The 20,965-nt window shown below is 42.1% G+C and overlaps 1 protein-coding gene across 1 annotated transcript in view; it reads right to left on the bottom strand.

The window, feature by feature from the left end:
• Positions 1 to 20,965, bottom strand: part of LOC149462408 (uncharacterized) — a 138,507-nt gene that overhangs the window by 75,309 nt on the left and 42,233 nt on the right. The window contains exons 4-8 of the mRNA XM_089676913.1: positions 14,670 to 14,778; positions 13,258 to 13,374; positions 9,272 to 9,333; positions 8,008 to 8,154; positions 6,198 to 6,383 (exon numbers count right to left, since the gene is read on the bottom strand). Coding sequence (XP_089533039.1) covers positions 6,198 to 6,383; positions 8,008 to 8,154; positions 9,272 to 9,333; positions 13,258 to 13,374; positions 14,670 to 14,778 — 621 coding nt within the window. The remainder of the gene's footprint in view (positions 1 to 6,197; positions 6,384 to 8,007; positions 8,155 to 9,271; positions 9,334 to 13,257; positions 13,375 to 14,669; positions 14,779 to 20,965) is intronic.

Genomic DNA, 20,965 nt, shown 5'->3' with positions numbered 1-20,965 from the left:
GTAGGAGATAGTTTTGGGCTCTACGAGAAAGTTTTGGGCTCTACGAGAAAGATGGAGGTAGACTAGTCAGGAAGAATCCTAGGGAAGGAATGGAAAAACCATGGTAAAAATGGAGGTTAATTTTGTGACTTATAATGTTAAGGGGTTAAATAACCCAGGGAAAAGATTTAAGATCTTCAAAGAAATACAACAACGATTTTCTGCAGTGGTGTTTGTACAGGAAACACATTTAGTGCAAGAAACAAAAGTAAAGTTACAATCTAGGTACTAGCCAACCTGGTTTTATGCAGATTCCCCAATGAAACGTGCTAAGGGTGTTGCAATAGGTTTTGCGAAAAATATAAGGTTTAAGTTGGAAGAAAAGATAGAGGATCTGGAGGGGAGATTCCGGTTCTTAAAGGGGAAATTGCAGGAAACAGAATATACATTGGCAAATATCTACTGCCCCAATAAAAAAACCTGAGGTTTATCTAAAAAATACTCCGAGGAAACTACTGGATTTTAAAAAAGGTAAACTAATTGTGGCAGGAGATTTAAATTTTTGCATGGACCCTCAGATAGATACATCACCTGTGCAGAGAGATGGTAGTAAGTACTTGAAATCTTTGAGGAAAAAGTTACACCAGTGCCAATTGGTAGATATATAGAGAATTAAACATCTGAAGGACAGAGATTACACATTCTACTCTCATGCACGTGAGATGTATTCAAGATTGGATTATATATTGTTGGATCATAGACTCATGGAGTCTTTGGTTAAAGTAAATATGGAACCTATAACAATATCGGACCATGCACCTGTCACAATGAAGTTATTATGGGGTAAAGAGCAAAATAAAGAAAATACATGGAAATTAAAATGACACTTCAGGATTATGAGACCGAACAGAAGATTAAAAAAGAAATTGAGCAATATTTTGAAAGAAATGAGACTGAATAAGTGTCAGTAGCAATGGTGTGAGAAGCTGATAAGGCATATATTAGAGGAATCTTGATAGCGATTGGGGGGGGGGAAGAAAAAAAAAAAAGGAAGAGAAAAAATAAACATGCTTCTTAGATAATTATGTGAATTAGAACAGGTACACGAAAAAACCCAAAAGAGATTAAGCAGAGCGTAATAAACAAGAACTAAATTTATTGGAGGAAGAAAAGGAGGAGTGTGTTTAATAACATGACAAGTGAGAGATATCGATGGGGAGATAGACCAGGAAAATATTTAATGAGGGCTCAGAGAAAAAAGAAATTAAGAACTATATAGAGAAAATAAGAGATAATAAAGGAGAACTAAACGTATTCAACTAAGGGTATTGCAAAAGTATTTAAAGAATACTATAGTAAATTATAGAATATCACTCCCTATGGGCCCATAAAAGAAGAAGAACTTAAAAAAAAAAAGGAAGGACAGGCATATCTAAAAAAGGCGGGTTTACTGAAATTTAGAGAAGAACAGTTAATATCCCTTGAAAAGGAAGAAATTCAAGTAGCATTGAAAAGTACTAAAGCAGGGAAAAGTCCACGACCTGATGAGTACACCGTGGGATATTATAAAAAATATAAAGATCAATTAATACCCAAATTGAGGTATAAATGCATTGGAGGGAGAGATGGAAATGAGGGAGGAATCCTTACAAGCTCATATTATAATTATACAGAAGGAAGGAAAAGATGATACTCAGTGCTCTTGTTATAGACCGATATCCCTATTGAACATGGATACTAAACTATATGCAAAAGTTCTGGCAAATAGGATGAAAGACCTAATGCCGGAATGGATTCATATAGATCAGGTGAGTTTTGTCCTGGGATAGAGAAAACGGATTAAGATCTTTGCTTCTGATACAAAAAAGTAAGAAAGAAAAAAGTTCCCACTTTGTTACTGTCGGTTGATGCTGAAAAGGCTTTTGATAGATTAGATTGGGGATATATGCTGGATACACTGGAAGTTTTGGGGATAGGCCCCAGATTGAGAGAATGGATAAGGAAACTATATAGTCAACCCTCTGCAGCAATAAAATGTCAATGGAGAGCTATCAAGAGTACTTTAGGATGCATAAATGGGACACAATAGGTGTCAGAGCCTGGGATCGAACCTGGTCCTTCTGCAGTGAGAGGCAATGTTTCTTCTCACTGAGCTATCTGGAATGCTGGACAGCTCCCTTGACAATTCTTGGATAATCCTGCCTTGTGCCTTGATTACTCGTGAACCTTGAACTCCTTGCTCCTCCCATGAACTTCCTTATAAAAGCCATGTCCATGCACTTCCTCCTTGCCAGATTATTGTGCCTTTCCAGCCAATATCCCGCTACTGTTCCTGCTGCTGTCTACACCTCTGCTACTGACCTTTGGCTTGTTCCTGACCACGATTTCGTCTCATCCTAACGTACTACGATTGATCTGCTACCATTTGTGACCGACCCTTGGCTTGTGACTGACTCTGCTTTCGTCTGATCCCTAACCTGTTGATCCGCTATTGGTTCCCAGTCTGCTCATTCCCTGGTGGGGTGATCCTGAGATCTGCGACCTGGTATTAACACGCAGCCCAATCCATCTCCACCATTAGGAGCTCTGGTGAATACCGGTTAATACTTAGACCGCGCACCTCAGGTGAGCCTGCGTCATTCCCAGGGGGATCCGCTGGTGTACCTATACTGCTGGTTTCAGGTAAGCCTTTTACTGCTATAGCAACTGGTCTCTGAACCTGACCTTATATCGTGACAATAGGGATGCCCACTGTCACCATTGCCATTTGTCCTGTCCCTGGAATCTCACCTAGCAACAATAAGGAAAAACAAATATAAAAGGAATTTTGATAGGGGAGACAGAGCATAAAGTAGCAGCCTAAGCGGATGATATACTGTTTTATGTGGTTAAACCTAGGATAACATTGCCTAACCTAATGAAAACACTGAAAGAATATGGGGAGATGTCAAATTTAAAAATTAATTCAACTAAAATGGAGATCTTAAATATAAACCTTCGAAATAAAAGAGAAAAAAGAAAAAAATTTACAAAAATAAAAAATTCCCCTTTTATTGAAAGAAATCTAACTGTATCCTCAAAGGACTTATATAGAGCAAAACTATATCCCATTAATAAATGAGCTCAAGGATGAAATATGGAAACTAGGGATAGGAGTTCTATCATGAATAGGGCGAATACATTTGCTAAAAATGGTAATTGTTCCCAAAATTTTGTATAAATTTCATATGCCTATAAAGCTTCCAGGAATGTATTTAAGAATAATTAAAAAAATGTTAACAAGGTATATTTGGGGGAATAAAAAACCTAAAATAAGTTATGAAGTTCTAAGTAGAGATGAAGAGAATGGAGGACTGGGTGTACCAGATTTTAAAAGATATTATAATTCAGTAATGTTAGCACAAATTTTTGATTGGACACATAACGCACGTGGGAAAAGTTGCATAAAAACTGAAAATACACCAAGTAAGACACAATTGAGTAGAATAATATGGTTACCACCTCAGTATCGTGGATTGGTAGATAGTACAAGTATATATAAACGAAATGTATTCAAAATTTGTGATACAGTGCACAAACAAATGAGATGGGAATTTAACTCCAAGTTGATGCCCATAGTGGACACAGATTTATTCCCGCCAGGGAATGAAAATATTGAAGGGAAGTGGATAAAAAAGGAAGATGCACAATTAAGAGATATAATGAAGGATGAAGAAATTTGTCCATTTTTTGAATTGAAAAATAAGAATGAGTTGTTCACTAGATTGGATGAGTGGTGCTACTTTCAATTAAAACATTTCATAGCAAAGCTCCCCAGGCCTCCAAGAACAAAAGATGAATGGAATCCATTTGAACATTTACTTAATACACGTGGAGAGGGGAAACATGGGACTTCTATAATATATCAAATTTGCACTAGATTGACAACGGTCACGATCCCTCCATATATGAAGAAATGGGAAAGGGAATTGGGAGTAATAACAGATGAGGAAAAGCAAAAGAAGATTTATAGATTAACACATGGGAATGTAAATATGAAGGAGGTGGAAATGAATTATAAATGTTTGGCGAGGTGGTATATTACACTGAGTATAGCACATAGACAATGTAGAGAAAATTCACCTTTGTGTTGGCGTGGATGTGGGGAAAGGGGCACAATGGGACACATCTGGTGGGAATGTTCTACAATTCAGGAATATTGGGAGGGAGTAATTCACCAGAGGCAGAACATAACTGAGATTAAAATCCCAAAAGACCCAGGAGTCTGTCTTTTTTGTGGCACTGAGCTTACAGTATAAAAATATAAAAATTCTTGTTTGCTGTATTTTATAAATGCAGCAAAAGGTTTGATACCCAGATTCTGGAAGGAAAAAGGAGGCACCAAAAATAAAAGATTGGGTAGAAAAGGTGGACCAGATATATAAAATGGAGGAACATTATCATATAGATGAAGATAGAATGGAGAGCTTTCGTAAAAGATGGGAAAAATGGGAGGATTTTAAGAGATCAAGTCAATTTGTAGAACTTAGAGAATTAGAGTTAAAATACCTGAAAGAAGATGAAATCCTTAGGACTTCCAAGAGATGAAGGATGTAGAGTGGCAAAGGAGAGGGAAAGGAGAGGGAAAGGAGGGGGGGGGGGGGGGGGTGGCAGGGTTGAGTATGGGGAGGGAAAAAAAAATTAGTTTTGTTTATATATTGGTCAATAATAGAACTGAATTACAAGAAAGTATGTTTTTACTGTATGTACGATTTCAAACAGAAAAACCTAATAAAATATTTATACAAAAAAAAAAATAAATAAATCTTAGATGAGGATTGTAGAAAAATCCTGACTAGAAAGAGCGTTTTTCTCTTGCATGGATCCTTGTACACACATACCATGGATCAGAATGGGTGGCGTTTGCCTATACTATAGCAAGAAAGTATTTAAAATTCAATCCATTTTTGTATGCATAGTTTCAGGTCTACTTTTCCAGTTCTGCAAAGAAGGATTTTGCAAATCACAAGTGAGAAAGTTCAAGAGAGAGTTCCTAAGTTATACCAAAATCCAATTTCCAATAGAGTAATAAATGCTCCTAGGTGAGCACCAAGAACAGCCAACCGGAAGAATTGTTGTAATTGTATAGTACGTCCAGCCAAAACTTAGAGTAGGGATGGATTAGTGTGCTAGACAGGTTTTTTTTCTGCGTTTCGGCTATCCATTATTTCCCTTCATCTTGTGTCTTGCAACAATGGTTTAATCAAACAGGAAATGAGGGTAAAATGTTCACCAGCAACATGCTGCTCTGGTGTGAACAAGTTGCTTCCTGCCATTACTAGATGGTATAATTTAGAGATAGACTGGCTCTCCTTTGGGCTGCAAAAATAGCCATCTCACTCCAGAAGCAAAATTTTCAGAGTACAGTAGAATGTACACAGAGAGCCAAAAGACTATATGCCAAATAGCTTCAAACTCAACTTGTTATCAACAGGAAAGGAAACCACATATTGGAACCTTTCAGAAAATGCAGGGACAGGTATCAAATGTATAGTTCATAGAAAAGTCAAAACTATACTTGCCTGTACAAAGTATTTTTCAAAATTCACCCCCCCACCAAAAAAAAGCAAAGTTTTGTAGCACTGTGTAACCTGCCTCTCACAGACAGAAGTGGCAATGTAGTTCTAGTATCAGACACTGCGGCACCACTTCTGCCTGTCTGACAGAGACAGTTCAGAGCCAAGGGGAGGTGCCCCTTGCACTAAACTACATGCATCTGGTAAGGAGATCTGCACTGAAGAGGGAGACTGTACAGAGGTGGTGTTTTGGGGAGAGGGGGGTTGAATGATCTGTACTGGGGGAGGGAGAGGGGGATTGGAGCCGTTGGTTGGGGCCTGTACCATAGGGACTATGGGCTTCGAGGAGGAAGATTTGTACTGGCAGCAGGGGAGTAATTTTTGGTTGCGCTCTGTGCAGTGACCTGTATGTTCACTGCTCTCTATACATAGCACACACATGCCACAGTACTCGTGTATAAATGTACAAAGTGAGTAGACGCAGGTTTTATTTAACCATGGCCCTTTAAGCCCCTCCCACTCTTAGTCCAATTATTCCACACCCATTATTTGTGAAGGTGACCTGTGCGTGCTGTTTTACGCCTTTAGTTATTTGTGTGTGGGTTTTGAAAAATGGCTGAACCCGGGTGCCAGATATGCTAGGTATGCCACTGGGCTTCCTACCTTTTTGGTCCCTCGGATGTGTACATGTTCTGGAGGCATCAACAACACCTTAAATAGAATCCTGGCATTCATCTTGAAGATTGGAATGAAGAAGACTAGAAGCCAAGATATGATGCATGCTAACCCATGGACTACTGCAAGTAATGGAAATCCTACCAAGAGCCACACATAAGTGCTGATTCGCCACTAAAAAAGAAAAAAAAACAAAAAACACAGTAACGTCAAGACCGTTTATACAAATCACATTTTACACTCAGATTTAAAATTGTAAATGGTAAACATGCACATATCTGACCATAATTCCATTATTACCCAGGTGTAGCCATTTGACCCACTCCAAACTTCTGGACTGTGTGGGTGATAAGACTCTTATGCAGGCCATAGACGATTCGTTTATCAGCCGATTTTTCGTCTGAAAAACAAAACATCGTTCGTTCTGTAAACCGATGTTGCCACCAATGATTGCGTCCGTTTTTCACGGATTTTCCAGCATGACCGATAAACAAAATGAGGAGGAACCGCGAAAATTGGCCAATGCCGTTGCCCCACTAACAATGCAAAAATGGGCCGATATTCTTTCGGACAAAAAAAAAAAAAAAAAACCGGCTGATAAACGAACCGTCTATGGCCTGCATTAGGCTACATTAGCACAGGTGTTTTGATGTGACGCAAATGGAATTGACAGGAATATAGTGACTCCTGCTGCCATTTTTAGCAGGTGTGAGCACCCAGCTGTGACTGCTGAGCCCTTACACTGCAATGACATCTCACTGGCAGCAGCTGTTTATGTGGTTGTACGCACAGCCCTGCAGTAATCGCAGCTGGACACACACACACACACACACACACACACACACAGCGTTTCCAGCAGCAATTGTCACAGATAAATCGCTAGCTGTGACAGACATGAATAACCGGTGGCTGTGCGAACTCCTGTCAAAAACAGTAGTAGGAATCACTAGATTCCTGCGACTGCCATTTGCACCATGGCAAAAAGCCTGTACAAATGTAGCCTCAACGGCATCAACCATTCCACATCTTAGCTTTATGTAGACTGTACATGTCTGCAGAAATGTCAAGATGCAGATTCAGCTCTTTACACCATCTGATCTGGCTGCACAATGATTTAAGACAGAACCTCCACATTAGCACTCTGCCTGGACAAGGTAAGAATCTGTATTGAATTCTATGAAAAGGCAATTACATTGAAAGCATATACTCCCAACAAAAGTGAAATTTTACTTTTTTTATGTGCCTGCAGGGAAATATTCTACTGTTAGGACTACTTTTTGTGCTGATCTTCTGTTGCCGACACTCTATAATGGTCTCATGCACTGGATAAAAGACATTTATCAATTGTCTTGCTAGGAAAAGGCCTCATTTAGACAGGCACTAGCATCCATACTGCATAAATGAAGAAATGGTTTTTGCACTTGCATCTACTGCAAGGTGCATGCAGAAGCAACGGCTGCTCAGACACAGCTGCATGTCAATTTGGCAGGTGTGAACAAAACAGATGTGCAGCCCGTCAATTTTTTGACCTGTGGCTGTCCATGCAGCTGCTGTATCTGCATCCACTTCCATAAGCTGCCAGCAGGCAGCTTGGAGTTGGTGCAGGCATGAAAACAAATGCCTTAGTCATGCAGTACTGCTGCCAGTGCCTGTATGAATGAAGCCTTATTCTGACCATGTATGCATTAATTATATATAGCTGGAAGCATTCACAAGATTAGAAAGTACAGGAGTGAATGATAATGATTTGCTCAAGGTGGTCTCTGCTGAAAAGAGGCAAATTGAAAGGCTTACTTACCCAGTATCGGACCTCAAGTCCCTGGAAATCTGAATGTACATTCTCACAATTCTCTATGAGGGGAGTTTTCTCCTGCTCATCCACCTCTGGTATGGCATCACAGTTCGTGAATCTCACACAGCATTTTCTGTTATGCTTTGTGCCACTCTGGGAATATTAAACATCATGTTAGAAAAAAAATCTACACTTTTAAAAGCAGTGTATTACAGTACATAGAGAAAAATTATGGGGAAACACATTAAAATGATTGACTCAATATTCCCAACACACATGTTCCTGGAGTAGGATATGGAATAGCGGGTGCTGCAACAATAGCCAGCTGGAGAACAGAAACTTCACAGATCAATGTACATATCTGCCAGCATACCGAAAGGGTGTTGGCAAATAAGTACATTGATCTTCAAAACTGAGTTTATTATAGGTACTTATATAGAGACGGCAATTTACACAGCGCTTTACATATATATTGCACATTCACATCAGTCTCTAACCTTCAAGGGACTGAGTGTTAGACAGGATCCAATTAACCTGCCAGCATGTCTTTGGTGTGTGGGAGGAAACCGGAGTACCCAGAGGAAACCCACGCAGGCACAAGGTGAACATGCAAACTCCAGGCAGGTGGTGCTCTGGTTGTAATTTGAACCAATGACCCTAGTACTGCCAGGCGGAAGTGCTAACAATTTAGCCACTGTGCTGCCCTAGTTAAAGGTGTTTCCAGTGAAGGGAAGTGTTAGTACTACAGCACAGACATTTTAGATAATTGTGTATTTCCAACCTTGTGGCAACAATTCGGGGAAGGCCCTTTTCTGCGGCACGGTGCAGAACACACACTGCCAATGCCTGTTCTGAGTAAAATGTGTTATTTTATTATCAATTGCAAGCTCTGGAAAAAGTCACACAGCCGAATCCCTGCTAGAATCAAATCACCACTATAGGAGTCTAAGGAAATTACTAACTTACTATACAGATTAAAAAAAAACACACAAATTTGACATCTATTAGTTCCACAATCCAAAAACAGTGGTGGAATTTAACACATTTGGATTTCTGACTGTAATGTGAATTCACAATAAGCAGTCGCATATAATCTTGGACATTAGATTACTAGGAGTTATTTCAATTATTTAAAGGAATGCAACTTGTGTATGTCTATCACAAAGCATAAAATACAGCAAGATTGAATGCATTAGTAAGTAGCCAGGCACAGGAGCAATGGTAGGTATTAAGGTCTAACACTGCCTTAGGTTCCATGGTACTGGCTTACCTCTAGGATCACTTTTCCAAATGGCCAAATAAAGAATCCTGCAAGCCTCCAACAAAGCACACCTGCATATGAAGTGAAATATACTGTCAAACTCTGCAGAATCATAAAATGCTTTACAATTCTGCTCTACTGTTACAGTGTAGTGCTAGAATTAGAGACATTTAGTAGGCAGTGTGGCATAACCCACATGGAAGAAAAATATATTTGACATATATTTAAAAAATATTCTAATATTCTTCACAAATATATTGCCATATATTTGAAATGCTACAATTTTGGCCATTATATATATATATAAATATAAGTTATATTATTAACCTTCCTTTCATGTAATCAGCTATACAAATGTTCTATAAAAAAAACAAAAAAAAAAAAAAAATTAGTTTTGTCAACATTTTGGAAATTGTTCTTGTGTTCATCGAGATACTGATTAAAATCTTACTTTTCAAAAAAGATGTGTACTCGTTTATGCTGAGCACTGTATAAGATTCCGGGTGACGCAGGTGGGCATGACTTGACAAAAGAGGCCATGCCTCCAAAATGCATCATCATAGCAACCATGTTGAAATTCCCTCCTCCCTTCCCCTCTGAGTATCGAGACATATACATGGAGCATGCGCAGGCTGGCCCAGGCACATGCGCAATAGCGGCAGCACGTTCTGCCCGGATGCCGCAGGATCTGTCTATCCAGGAGAGCGGTCACCATACTTGCATGCTACACATCCTATGCTGTCAGTCTGGGAGAAGCTGAGGAGGACATTTCTTTTCAGTGCCTTGTTCATGACCATATCATGTGAGTGCAATTGTCTTATGGTTTTAAATTTAATAAATGGAGTTACTGTATACTAGGGCGGTTGTGCACTCTGTCATTAGTACAGTATCATCTCCAATCACTATTAGTGTCACTAGCAATTTCAGTGTCAGTTCATTTCCTTCCCAGCCAGTGTCTGTTAACGCCAGATTGCCTACCACACTATCACAGTCACACTGATCACCGCCATTACCAGTATAGGGTCTAGAGCCATGTAAAATTCCAGTATACATATTAAATAAATAAATATATATATCTCACACACATCATAGTTTGTAGATGCTATAACTTTCACACAAACCAAACAAACACTTATTGGAATTTTTTTTTTTTTTTAAACCAAAGACATGTAGCAGAATAAGTTTTGGCCTAAATATATGAAGAAATTGATTTATTGGATAGATTTTAGAACAAGAAAATATAACTTTTACCAAAAGTTTATTTTTTCATCTATGCAATAAAAAAAAAAAAAAAAAAGTGGTTAGCAAATACCACCAAAAAAAGCTCTATTTGTGTGAAAACAAAAAAACAAAAAAAAAAAAAAAAAAAAAAAAGATATAAAATTTTATTTGGGTGCAGTCTTACATGACAGAACAATTGCCAGTTAAATGAGAATAGTGCCGAACAGAAAAAATGCCATGGGGTCAAGTAGTTAAAACAGAGGACATTAAGGGGTTTTGACCTTGTAACTTGTGTAACTCTCAAAACAGACTGTGTAACTGTATGCATAATCTTAGCCCTCCCTAGGTTTCAGTAAAAAAACTTGGTAATTTTGCAATCCAAGAGAGGACATATACATACATACATACATACATACATATATATGCGCAGCACACCTTCATTTTGAGCACCGTACACCCACAGTATAAATCAACAGCTAATCAATAAAAAATTACATATTTTCTTCTAAGCATTTTAGAATTAGGGAGGGAGCCACACTAATGGCTTATGGTGCAAAACCAGATCCCCTAGCGCGTTATCCCTCATAAAGCCGCCTACCTCGCCTACACCACCTCCCTCCACGCCGCCAAGCAAGCCTATTTCATAACCCTTATCAACACCCTCTCTGCACCTGTCCTCGTCAGCTCTTCTCCACTTTCAAATCCCTGCTCTCTCCCCCCCACCACCTCACTCACCGCCCACGAGATTGCCAATCACTTCCAAAACAAGATTGACGCAATCCGTAAGGACATTGTCAACTCACAATCCACCTCTCCACCCAGCCTCCCGCCCTCCTTTAACCCCTCAATTGTCCCCTCCCCCGACCTCATAGCCGCACTACTCCCCACTATACCTAATGCCCCACAGATCATCACCTCCCCAACACTCCGCTCCTTCAGCCCAACTACTCCCGAGGAGGTTGCTAAGGTCTTCACTGTAGCCCGCCTCACCACCTGCCCCCTGGACCCTTTCCCCTCACAGCTCCTCCAGTCACCCCCCCCCCTCCATCATTCGCTCCCTCACCCATATCTTCAATCTCTCCCTCTCCACTGGCACCTTCCCCTCCCCTCTAAAGCACGCACACATCACCCCCATACTCAAAAAACCCTCCCTTGACCCCACTAACCTTAACAACCTTAGACCCATCTCCTTGTTGCCCTTCATTTCCAAGCTCCTTGAGCACCTGGCCTACAATCGCCTAAGCGCCCACCTCACTGATAACAACCTCCTTGACCCCCTACAGTCTGGCTTCCGTCCCCTGCACTCCACCGAAACCGCCCTACTTAAAATCACCAACGACCTGCTAACCGCCAAAGCCAATGGCCACTATTCTATCCTCCTGCTCCTCAACCTCTCCGCGGCCTTCGACACTGTTGACCACCCTCTCCTCCTTGCCAAACTGCACTCCCTTGGCATCAAGGACGCTGATCTCTCCTGGTTCGCCTCCTACCTTTCCCAATGCTCCTTCAGCGTCACCTACAACACTGCCACCTCCCCCTGTCTGTTGGGGTCCCCGAAGGCTCTGTCCTCGGGTCCCTACTCTTCTCCATCTATACCTCCTCCCTTGGCAAACTTATTCACTCCCACGGCTTCAACTACCACCTCTATGCCAACGACACCCAAATTTACCTCTCCACCCCCCACCTCACCCCCTCATTCTCTGCCCGCATCGCCCACCTCCTAAACGACATATCAGACTGGATGTCGCTCCATTTCCTCAAACTTAACCTATCCAAAACCGAGCTCCTGGTCTTCCCCCCCCACCCCGTGCCCCCCCCATCTTCTCCATCACTACTAACAACGCCACCATCTCTCCCACCCCACACGCCAAAGTCCTGGGTGTCACCCTGGACTCCCACCTCTCCTTCCTACCCCACATCCAACTGCTATCTAGATCTTGCAGGCTCCACCTCCGCAACATCTCCAAGATACGCACGTTCCTCACGCCAGACACCACCAAACAACTCGTACACTCCCTCATCTCACGCCTGGACTATTGCAATTCCCTTCTCACTGGCCTACCCAAACGAGCGCTATCCCCACTCCAGTCGATCCTAAACTTAGCGGTTAGACTCATCCACCTCACCAACCGCTCCACATCTGCCTCCCCCCTCTGCCAATCCCTTCATTGGCTCCCGATTGCCCAACGCATCAAATTAAAACTGCTAACTCTGACCTACAAAGCCATTCACAATGCCGCCCCAATCTACATAACTGACCTGATACCAAAATACTACCCTACCCGTGCCCTCCGTTCCTCACAGGACCTGCTACTCTCTAGCTCCCTGGTCTCCTCCTCCCATGCTCGATTGCAGGACTTCTCCAGGACTTTCCACATCTTCTGGAACTCCCTACCCCAATCCATCAGACTGTCGCCTACCCTCCTCACCTTCAGGCGCACCCTGAAAACCCTCCTCTTCAGGAAAGCCTACCCCAACTTCACCTAACACCTGACCTCACCTAACAACTGACCTCCTCCACTCCTCCCGCCACTCCATCCCCCACAGCAAACTCCTACTGTGCCACCTTCCCCTCCCTCCTAGATTGTAAGCTCAAAAGAGCAATGCCCTCAAACCCCTCGTGTATTGTAACTGTCTTGTCTCATGTTCTGTCCCCCCTGCTACTGTACAGCGCTGAGCATACCCATTGGCGCTATATAAATACTGTATAATAATAATAAATGTAGACAAACTGTATGAGGTGATTGTAGCCATATTACCAAATTGAAACATACCATAAGGGGATCCTAGTATGGAGAGAAACATAAGGACAGATACCAAAAGGTAAAGCAGAGCGATCCACCATCCAAAGAGAAGTACATAAAGTATGTTGCCAATGCTTATTTGCGAGGCTGTGAAAATAAAGAAGGGAATAGAAAAAGGTTTTTATTTAAAAAAAAAAAAATTTTATTGAATAAAACATTTCTATTAGCAAGCATGTAAACATAAGAACCTTTTAAAATAGGTTTCATCAGCTGTTTAATAACTACCCCTCCTTTCCTCAAAGTACTTTTGCAGACCAAACATGGGCTAGAGTTATATAAAACTTCAGCTAAACCCCAATCTCCATCTGTAACCACATCCCTGGCCACTGACATGAACAGAGCAGCAAAACAAGACTATCACAAGGGTGGGGGTCTCTTTTACAAGCAAACTGTGACTGAACAGCCAGGCCTAACCTTCGGTATGTGCCCTATGGTGAAAGAACTAGATCTTAGGGGGCACACTGGAGCATAGATTCGGTACCAGAGAGCATTTTATAGGCTGCATAGTTTAAATATATGGCACCACTGCCAAACAAAAGGGTACTTTAAATAGCGCTTGGGATGGACTCCAAACCACTCTAGCTAAGTTACAGGCCACAGAATATATTCATAAAGCAGGGAAAGGGGAAGGATTTTGTACCAAAAGTTTTCTTTGGAGAAAAGTAAATGAAATAATGAAAAAAATGAAAAGTATTTTCACGTATTTTTTCATCTTGGGGATTCAGTAAAATATTACTACTTGTACAGTAAGTTTACAATCTAGAGAAATATTCCACTATATTAAGCTATAGCTCCTAGACTCCTGGCAATATTTGCAATGAGTTTGCGAAGTACTAGCAATGGCTTAAGATTACATAACTTTGTAAATCAACACCTACCCTGAACCAGGGGTTTCCAAACTTTCTATACAAGTTTACTTTCCTTCAGAATTTAGGGGGGGGGGGGGGGGGCGGTGAGGGTAGAAAATGTTCTTGGGAGTAAAACAATAAGTGTAAAAAAAAAATAAAAAATTACCCAACGTCTGTGGTTAGTAGGAGGAAGAATCTCATTATTGGTATTAGTGACAGGAATAGTGCGCTGTTGCTAATATTAGTGGGAGGAATAGCATCCCACTGTTGTTGCCAGCCAAAGGAGGGGTCTCATTGTTGGTGTCAGTGAGAGGAAGAGTGCCGTGCATCAATGGGAGGAGTAGTGCCCACGAGCCAGATAAAGGCTGGGAAAAAAAGGGCCACATTCAGCCCATGGGCCACAGTTTGGAGAGCCCTGCCCTAAACCATAGTAAACGTCTGCAATACAATAGCTTACTTTTGCTTCACCCCTCCTTCCCTGACATACAGCACATTACCCAACTAAAATGAAAGAAAGGACGATGATCAACTTACTGACTGCAGTTTTCACCACCTTCAGGTCAGAGTAGAGTTCTTTTACAATTTCAGATCGATCTTCCCATGGGCGTGCGGTTACGTGACTTTTCCATTTTTTAAAGCCAAACTGATTAATATGATAAAAAGTAGTAATAAAAAAAAAAAAAAAAATAAGAAGGAGTTCGGATGTTAACTTCTCCTGAAAAGAATTTAGCGATAAAGAATACCAGCAAACAAAGCTGGCAACTTTTTCCCTTTGCTTTTTAAACTGAATATCAAAGAAAACTGAACTCAATTACTGAAGAGCACAAACCACAAGATGCCTACTAGATGTCAACACCTGTCTTCTTCTGGCCAATGAGGAAGCCCCATTGCATAGCTGGATGGCAGGTTTCAGCCATGAAGCAAAGTGAAAGCAAGTCAGAGAGGACAACAGAAGAGGCTTTCTGATTGATTAAAAAGTAGCAGCAGCCACGTTGTGGAGTCTGCTCTAAGACTTAAAGAAGAATTCCAGGTATACAGTTACAGTAGCTCACAGAAGTGAGTACACCCCTCACATTTTTGTAAATATTTTATTATATCTCTTCATGTGACAACACTGAAGAAGTGACACATTGCTACAATGTAAAGTAGTGAGTGTACAGCTTGTATAACCAAGTAAATTTTCTGTCCACTCAAAATAACTCAACACAGCCATTAAGGTCTAAACCGCTGGCAACAAATGTGAGAACACCCCTAAGTGAAAATGTCCAAATTGGGCCCAATTAGGCACTTTTGTTCCCCGGTGTCATGTGACTCAGTGTTACAAGGTCTCAGGTATGAATAAGGAGCAGGTGTGTTAGATTTGGTGTTATCACTCTCTCATACTGGTCACTGGAAGTTCAACATGGCACCTCATGGCACAGAACTCTCCAAGGATCTGAAAAAAAGAATTGTTGCTCTACATAAAAAGATGGCCTAGTCTATAAGAAGATTGCCAAGACCATGAAACTGAGCTGCAGCACGGTGGCCAAGACCATACAGTGGTTTAACAGGATAGCTTCAACTCAGAACAGGCCTCACCATGGTCAACCAAGGATGTTGAGTGTACGTGCTCAGCGTCATATCCAGAGGTTGTCTTTGGAAAATAGATGTATGAGTGCTGCCAGCATTGCTGCAGAGGTTGAAGGGGTGGGGGTCTGCCTGTCAGTGCTCAGACCATACGCTGCATCAAATTGGTCTGCATGGCTGTCATCCCAGAAGGAAGCCTCTTCTAAAGATGGTGCACAAGAAAGCCCGCAAACAGTTTGCTGAAGACAAGCAGACTAAGGACATGGATTACTGGAACCATGTCCTGTGGTCTGATGAGACCAAGATAAACTTATTTGGTTCAGATGGTGTCAAGTGTGTGTGGCGGCAACCAGGTGAGGAGTACAAAGACAAGTGTGCCTTGCCTACAGTCCAACATGCTGGTGGGAGTGTCATGGTCTGGGGCTGCATGAGTGCTGCCGGCACTGGGGAGCTACAGTTCATTGAGGCAACCATGAATGCCAACATGTACTGTGACATACTGAAGCAGAAGCATGATCCCCTCTCCTCAGAGACTGGGCTGCAGGGCAGTATTCAAACATGATAATGACACCAAACACCTCCAAGACAACCACTGCCTTGCTAAAGAAGCTGAGGGTGAAGGTGATATACTGGCTAAGCATGTCTCCAGACCTAAACCCTATTGAGCATCTGTGGGGCATCCTCAAATAGAAGGTGGAGGGGCGCAAGGTCTCCAACATCCACTAGCTCCATGATGTCGTCATGGAGGAGTGGAAGAGGACTCCAGTGGCAACCTGTGAAGCTCTGGTGAACTCCATGTCAAAGAGGGTTAAGGCAGTGCTGGAAAATAATGGTGGCCACACACAATATTGACACTTTGGGCCCAATTTGGACATTTTCACTTAGGGGTGTACTAACGTTTGTTGCCAGTGGTTTAGACATGAATGGCTTATTTTGAGGGGGCAGCAAATTTACACTGTTATGCAAGCTGTACACCGACTACTTTACATTGCAGGAAAGTGTCATTTCTTCAGTAGTGTCACATGAAAAGATAAAATAAAATACTTACAAAAATGTGAGGGGTGTACTCACTTCAGTGAGATACTGTACATTGGTCCAGCTTGCATATACCACACCTATTATGACCCTGGAAGCTGGAAATCACTGTAGTAGACAACTATTTTAAATGACCTCTGATGCTGAAGGGCTGCCCTGCAGCAATCTGAACACCAGATGTTGGCAGCTCAGCATGGATGCCTTTTAGATAAAGTGTTGCATTTTCTGAATGAATGCAAAAGAGTTCCATTACTGGATGAGGTGCAGAGACAAGCCAGTGATGTCATACTCTCCACTTCGCCCAATCAAATAAACGCTTTGCATTCACTTAAAAAATGTGAATCATTCTCTGAATGGTGTCCCTGCAAAATGGCTGACCTCCTGTGTTCAGAATAAAGCAGACCAGCATCTGGCAGTAACAATGTTTACTTCAGTGATTTCCACTTTCCAGGGCCATTGGCCAGGTATAGTATATGCAAGATGGACCACTGTAACCATGTAAAAAATATCCATACACGGCTGTTGACCTTAAACTCCTAAGAGACAACCTAAACTCTATCCTTCTCATGAAGGCAAAACCATAATTGATGTATTCCCAGAGACACTACTATGAATTTGTAGGTAAACCTGGGAGGCAACTGGCCCGAGCTATTCAGGATACCAAAAACAATATGTTTTTCCACAACTGGTCTGGTTTTTTTTTTTTTTCCAGATGTTTTTTGGCAAAGCCTAATCTGGCTTTTCTATTCTTCAGGCTTCTGAATGGTTTGCACCTTGAGATGAACCCTCTGTATTTGCTGTCGTGAAGTCTTCTCTTGATTGTAAACTTTGACAATGATACACCCACCTCCTGGAGAGTGTTCTTCACTTGTCTGAATGTTGTGGATGGGTTTTTCTTTTCCATAGAGAGGACCCTGCAATCATCTACCACTGTTGTCTTCTGTGGACTTCCATGCCTTTTTATGTTGCTGAGCTCACCAGTGTGTTCTTTCCTGAGAATGTACCAAACTGTTTATTTTTTTATATTATTTTTTATTTTATTTTTTTTTTTACATACTGTCGCCCTAGCAGTATGTAAACATTTTATTTTTTTTTTTTTACACTGATTGTTTTTACACCCATATAGGATGAAAAAGCAATCATTTCTCTTTCTCTCTGTCTGCATTCTTGAAGTCATTGAGAAGTACTGAGTGAGCTGTGATTGGTCACAGCTTGTCACATGGTACAAGGCTGTTGTGAATAGCCTTGTACCATGTGACCTCTGTGATCATTCACAGATTTCACACGTAGTAAGCAATGATGTCACAAGTGACATCTTGCTTACTACTTTGCATGTGATCACTGATTGGCCAATCAGTGATCACATGATCGGGACCTCGTACAGAGGTCCCGTCCGACGATCGGTGGTTCACTGTGTCCGGAGGACACAGCGGGCACCGAATTGTGGTGCTGCGTGCTCCCAGGGAGCGCGCACAAGCAGGGTTCGGGGAGGCCGTTTATAAACGGCCACCCGACCCTGCACTGCCACCGTCCGGCCGTTTATATACAACGGCCGGTCGGGAAGTGGTTAATTGATGAAGAAATAATGAAGGAGTAGTGCACTTTCAGCCCACATCCATTATATAACTACAGCTTGAATAGGTTTTGGTAAATACCTGAAAAAAACAAAAATTGTGCCCGTGTCCAAATATATATGGACCTAACTTTAGATTGGTGAAGTCCTGTAATTCCCTGTTGGACGGAGAGGCCTTGCCCACATCCACCCTTGCCGCGAACATGGTCTTGATTCCCAAGGAGGGCAGGGATGGTTTGGACTGTGCAAATTATCATCCCATCTCCTTGTTAAATGTAGACCTCAAGGTCTTCACAAAGATCCTAGCTAATAGGCTTATATCGTACTTGCCCACACTGACCTATAATGACCAAGTGGGCTTTATTCCCAATAGGGAGGTGAGGGAAAGCACCACCAGAGCTCTAAACCTGATTCATTTGGCCTGTTCTAGAGACATCCCCACCCTACTGCTGTCAGCGGATGTGGAAAGGGCTTCTGATCGGGTCAACTGGCTCTTAGATGTACTTTGAGATATATCGGTCTGGGAGAACATATGTGCAAATGGTGGACGGAATTTATTCACACCCAACAGCGACTGTAAGAGCTAATGAAGCCTTATCTTCCCCATTCTTGCTGAGCAATGGCACTAGACACCCCTGATCTTCATTTTGATCTTAGAGCCTTTACTCTGTAGAATCAGGGCCCACCTGGACCACAGGGCCTACAGGCCAGGGACGTTCAGCACAAGATAGAGGCTTATGCTGGCGACCTTCTCTTCTTTATTACACATCCAGACATAACTATTCCCAACCTCCTCCAAGAGCTGCAAAACATACATAGCGTTATTAAACTACAAAATACATATAAACATTAACCTAACTCTGGAAGATCTAAAATTGTCTCCTCACTAACTTCCCTTTTTCCTGGGCCCAGAAGAAACTAAAATATTTTAGGCATATATTTTACACCACCCCTCCCCCCCTGTTGGAGATATTCAAGGAGAATTTTCTCCCATGGCTGGCATCTACTAGAGGCAATTTGAACCGTTGCCACCAACAAATGTTTACGTGGTTTGGCTGCAACAGTATTCTGAAAATTATGGTTTTGCCTAGAATCCTATATTTGCTACAAACCATCCTGGTTGCACTCTCTAGATCACGGGTCTCAAACTGGCGGCCCTCCAGCTTTTGCCAAACTACAAAGTTCCATGAGGCATTGAAAGATTGACAGTTACAAGCATGACTCCCAAAGGCAGAGGCATGATGGGATTTGTAGCTTTGCAACAGCTGGAGGACCGCCAGTTTGACACCCCTGCCCTAGATCATTTCTCAGAGCGACCAAGGTGGAAATCTTAACCTTCCTGTGGGGCCACACAATGAAGCGTATCTCCAATAGACGTCTGCCTTTACCCAAAGAGTAGGGGTGGCCTAGAATTCCTGGATCCCTTTGAATACTTATATGCAGTACATATGTCACGTACCCTAGACTGGATCAAACATGGGTCCGAAAAAAGGGATGGGTAGACCTGGAACAATTTTTGGCACCACTCCCTTTACCGACACTCCCATGGCAAACATTACCCCTCCCCTCCGAGGTCAAAATGCATCCCACCATAGGGACCAACCCTAGCCAAAGTGGACTGCTTTAGCTCCACTGCACAGTTTTTTTCCCTAATGTACCCGATCATAGGGGCTCAGGAATCCCCCCCAGGAGTGGAGGACATGAGATTATGGGCCTTTTTATCAACCAATCAATTCCATGTCCAGGACTTTTTGATGGGCAGCAGATGGCATTCCATTTCTGGGATTCGAGAGATGCTTTCTCCCCCTCTAGACCCAAGGACGACTATGCAAATAAGCCACTTTATTTCTACCATCAAACTGAACAAGGTGCATTTGGGTAAGATCTTGCAATTTGGCTCACAAACCTCCTCTTTACGTCATAAGCTCTCGATGTCCTATGCTTTGATTTCCAAACCTCTGGAGGACTACGTTCCCCCTTTTCTTCAGAAATGGGAAAGGGAAATAGATAAAACCGACTCCAGTGCAGAAAGCTCGGGTTCTTTATTTTGCGCATTGGTCTTCCCTATCCAGCCAATTTCAAGAGTCAGGCTATAAACTGCTGACCAGATGGTATAGGACCCCGGTGATCCTCCACAAGATCTTCCCATTGGTCTCACCGTTGTGTTAACGCTGCCAGCAAAAGACTGGTACACTGTTGAACATCTTTTAGTCATGCCCAGCTCTACAGTTCTTCTAGAAAGACGTTAAAACGGATGATCCCCAAACTTACCGATTTCATTCTGGACATGTGCCAGGAAGTTTCTCCTGAACCCCACTCCCCTATCCAGACGTAGGTACAAGAAATCCCTCCTGATCCACTTACTCAATGCAGCCAGAGTGTGTATTTCACTGAAATGGAAACAGCCCAACGATTAGCCAATGGATAGCAGTAGTGAACGAGATTAATGAAATAGAGCACTTGACAGCAGCCGTAAAACTTAAATAGGAACGGTTTAACAAAGCATGGTTTTATTGACACGACTTCCAATGCACACAAGACTATGTTCTGCTTCTGTCTTCACAGGTTACAAAGATTCAGGCCTAGTGAAGGCTGACTAGGCTGCCCCCGAAATGCTCTAGACAAGACTCCAGTCCCTTTCCCTCCTACAATCCCT

The sequence above is a fragment of the Staurois parvus genome, unplaced genomic scaffold (assembly GCF_062004578.1).
Source record: "Staurois parvus isolate SC_StPar_1 unplaced genomic scaffold, SC_StPar_1.0 ptg000175l, whole genome shotgun sequence".
Taxonomy (NCBI): Eukaryota; Metazoa; Chordata; class Amphibia; order Anura; family Ranidae; genus Staurois; species Staurois parvus.
Note: the sequence above shows the minus strand (reverse complement) of the source record. Positions and strands in the feature narration are given on the sequence as shown.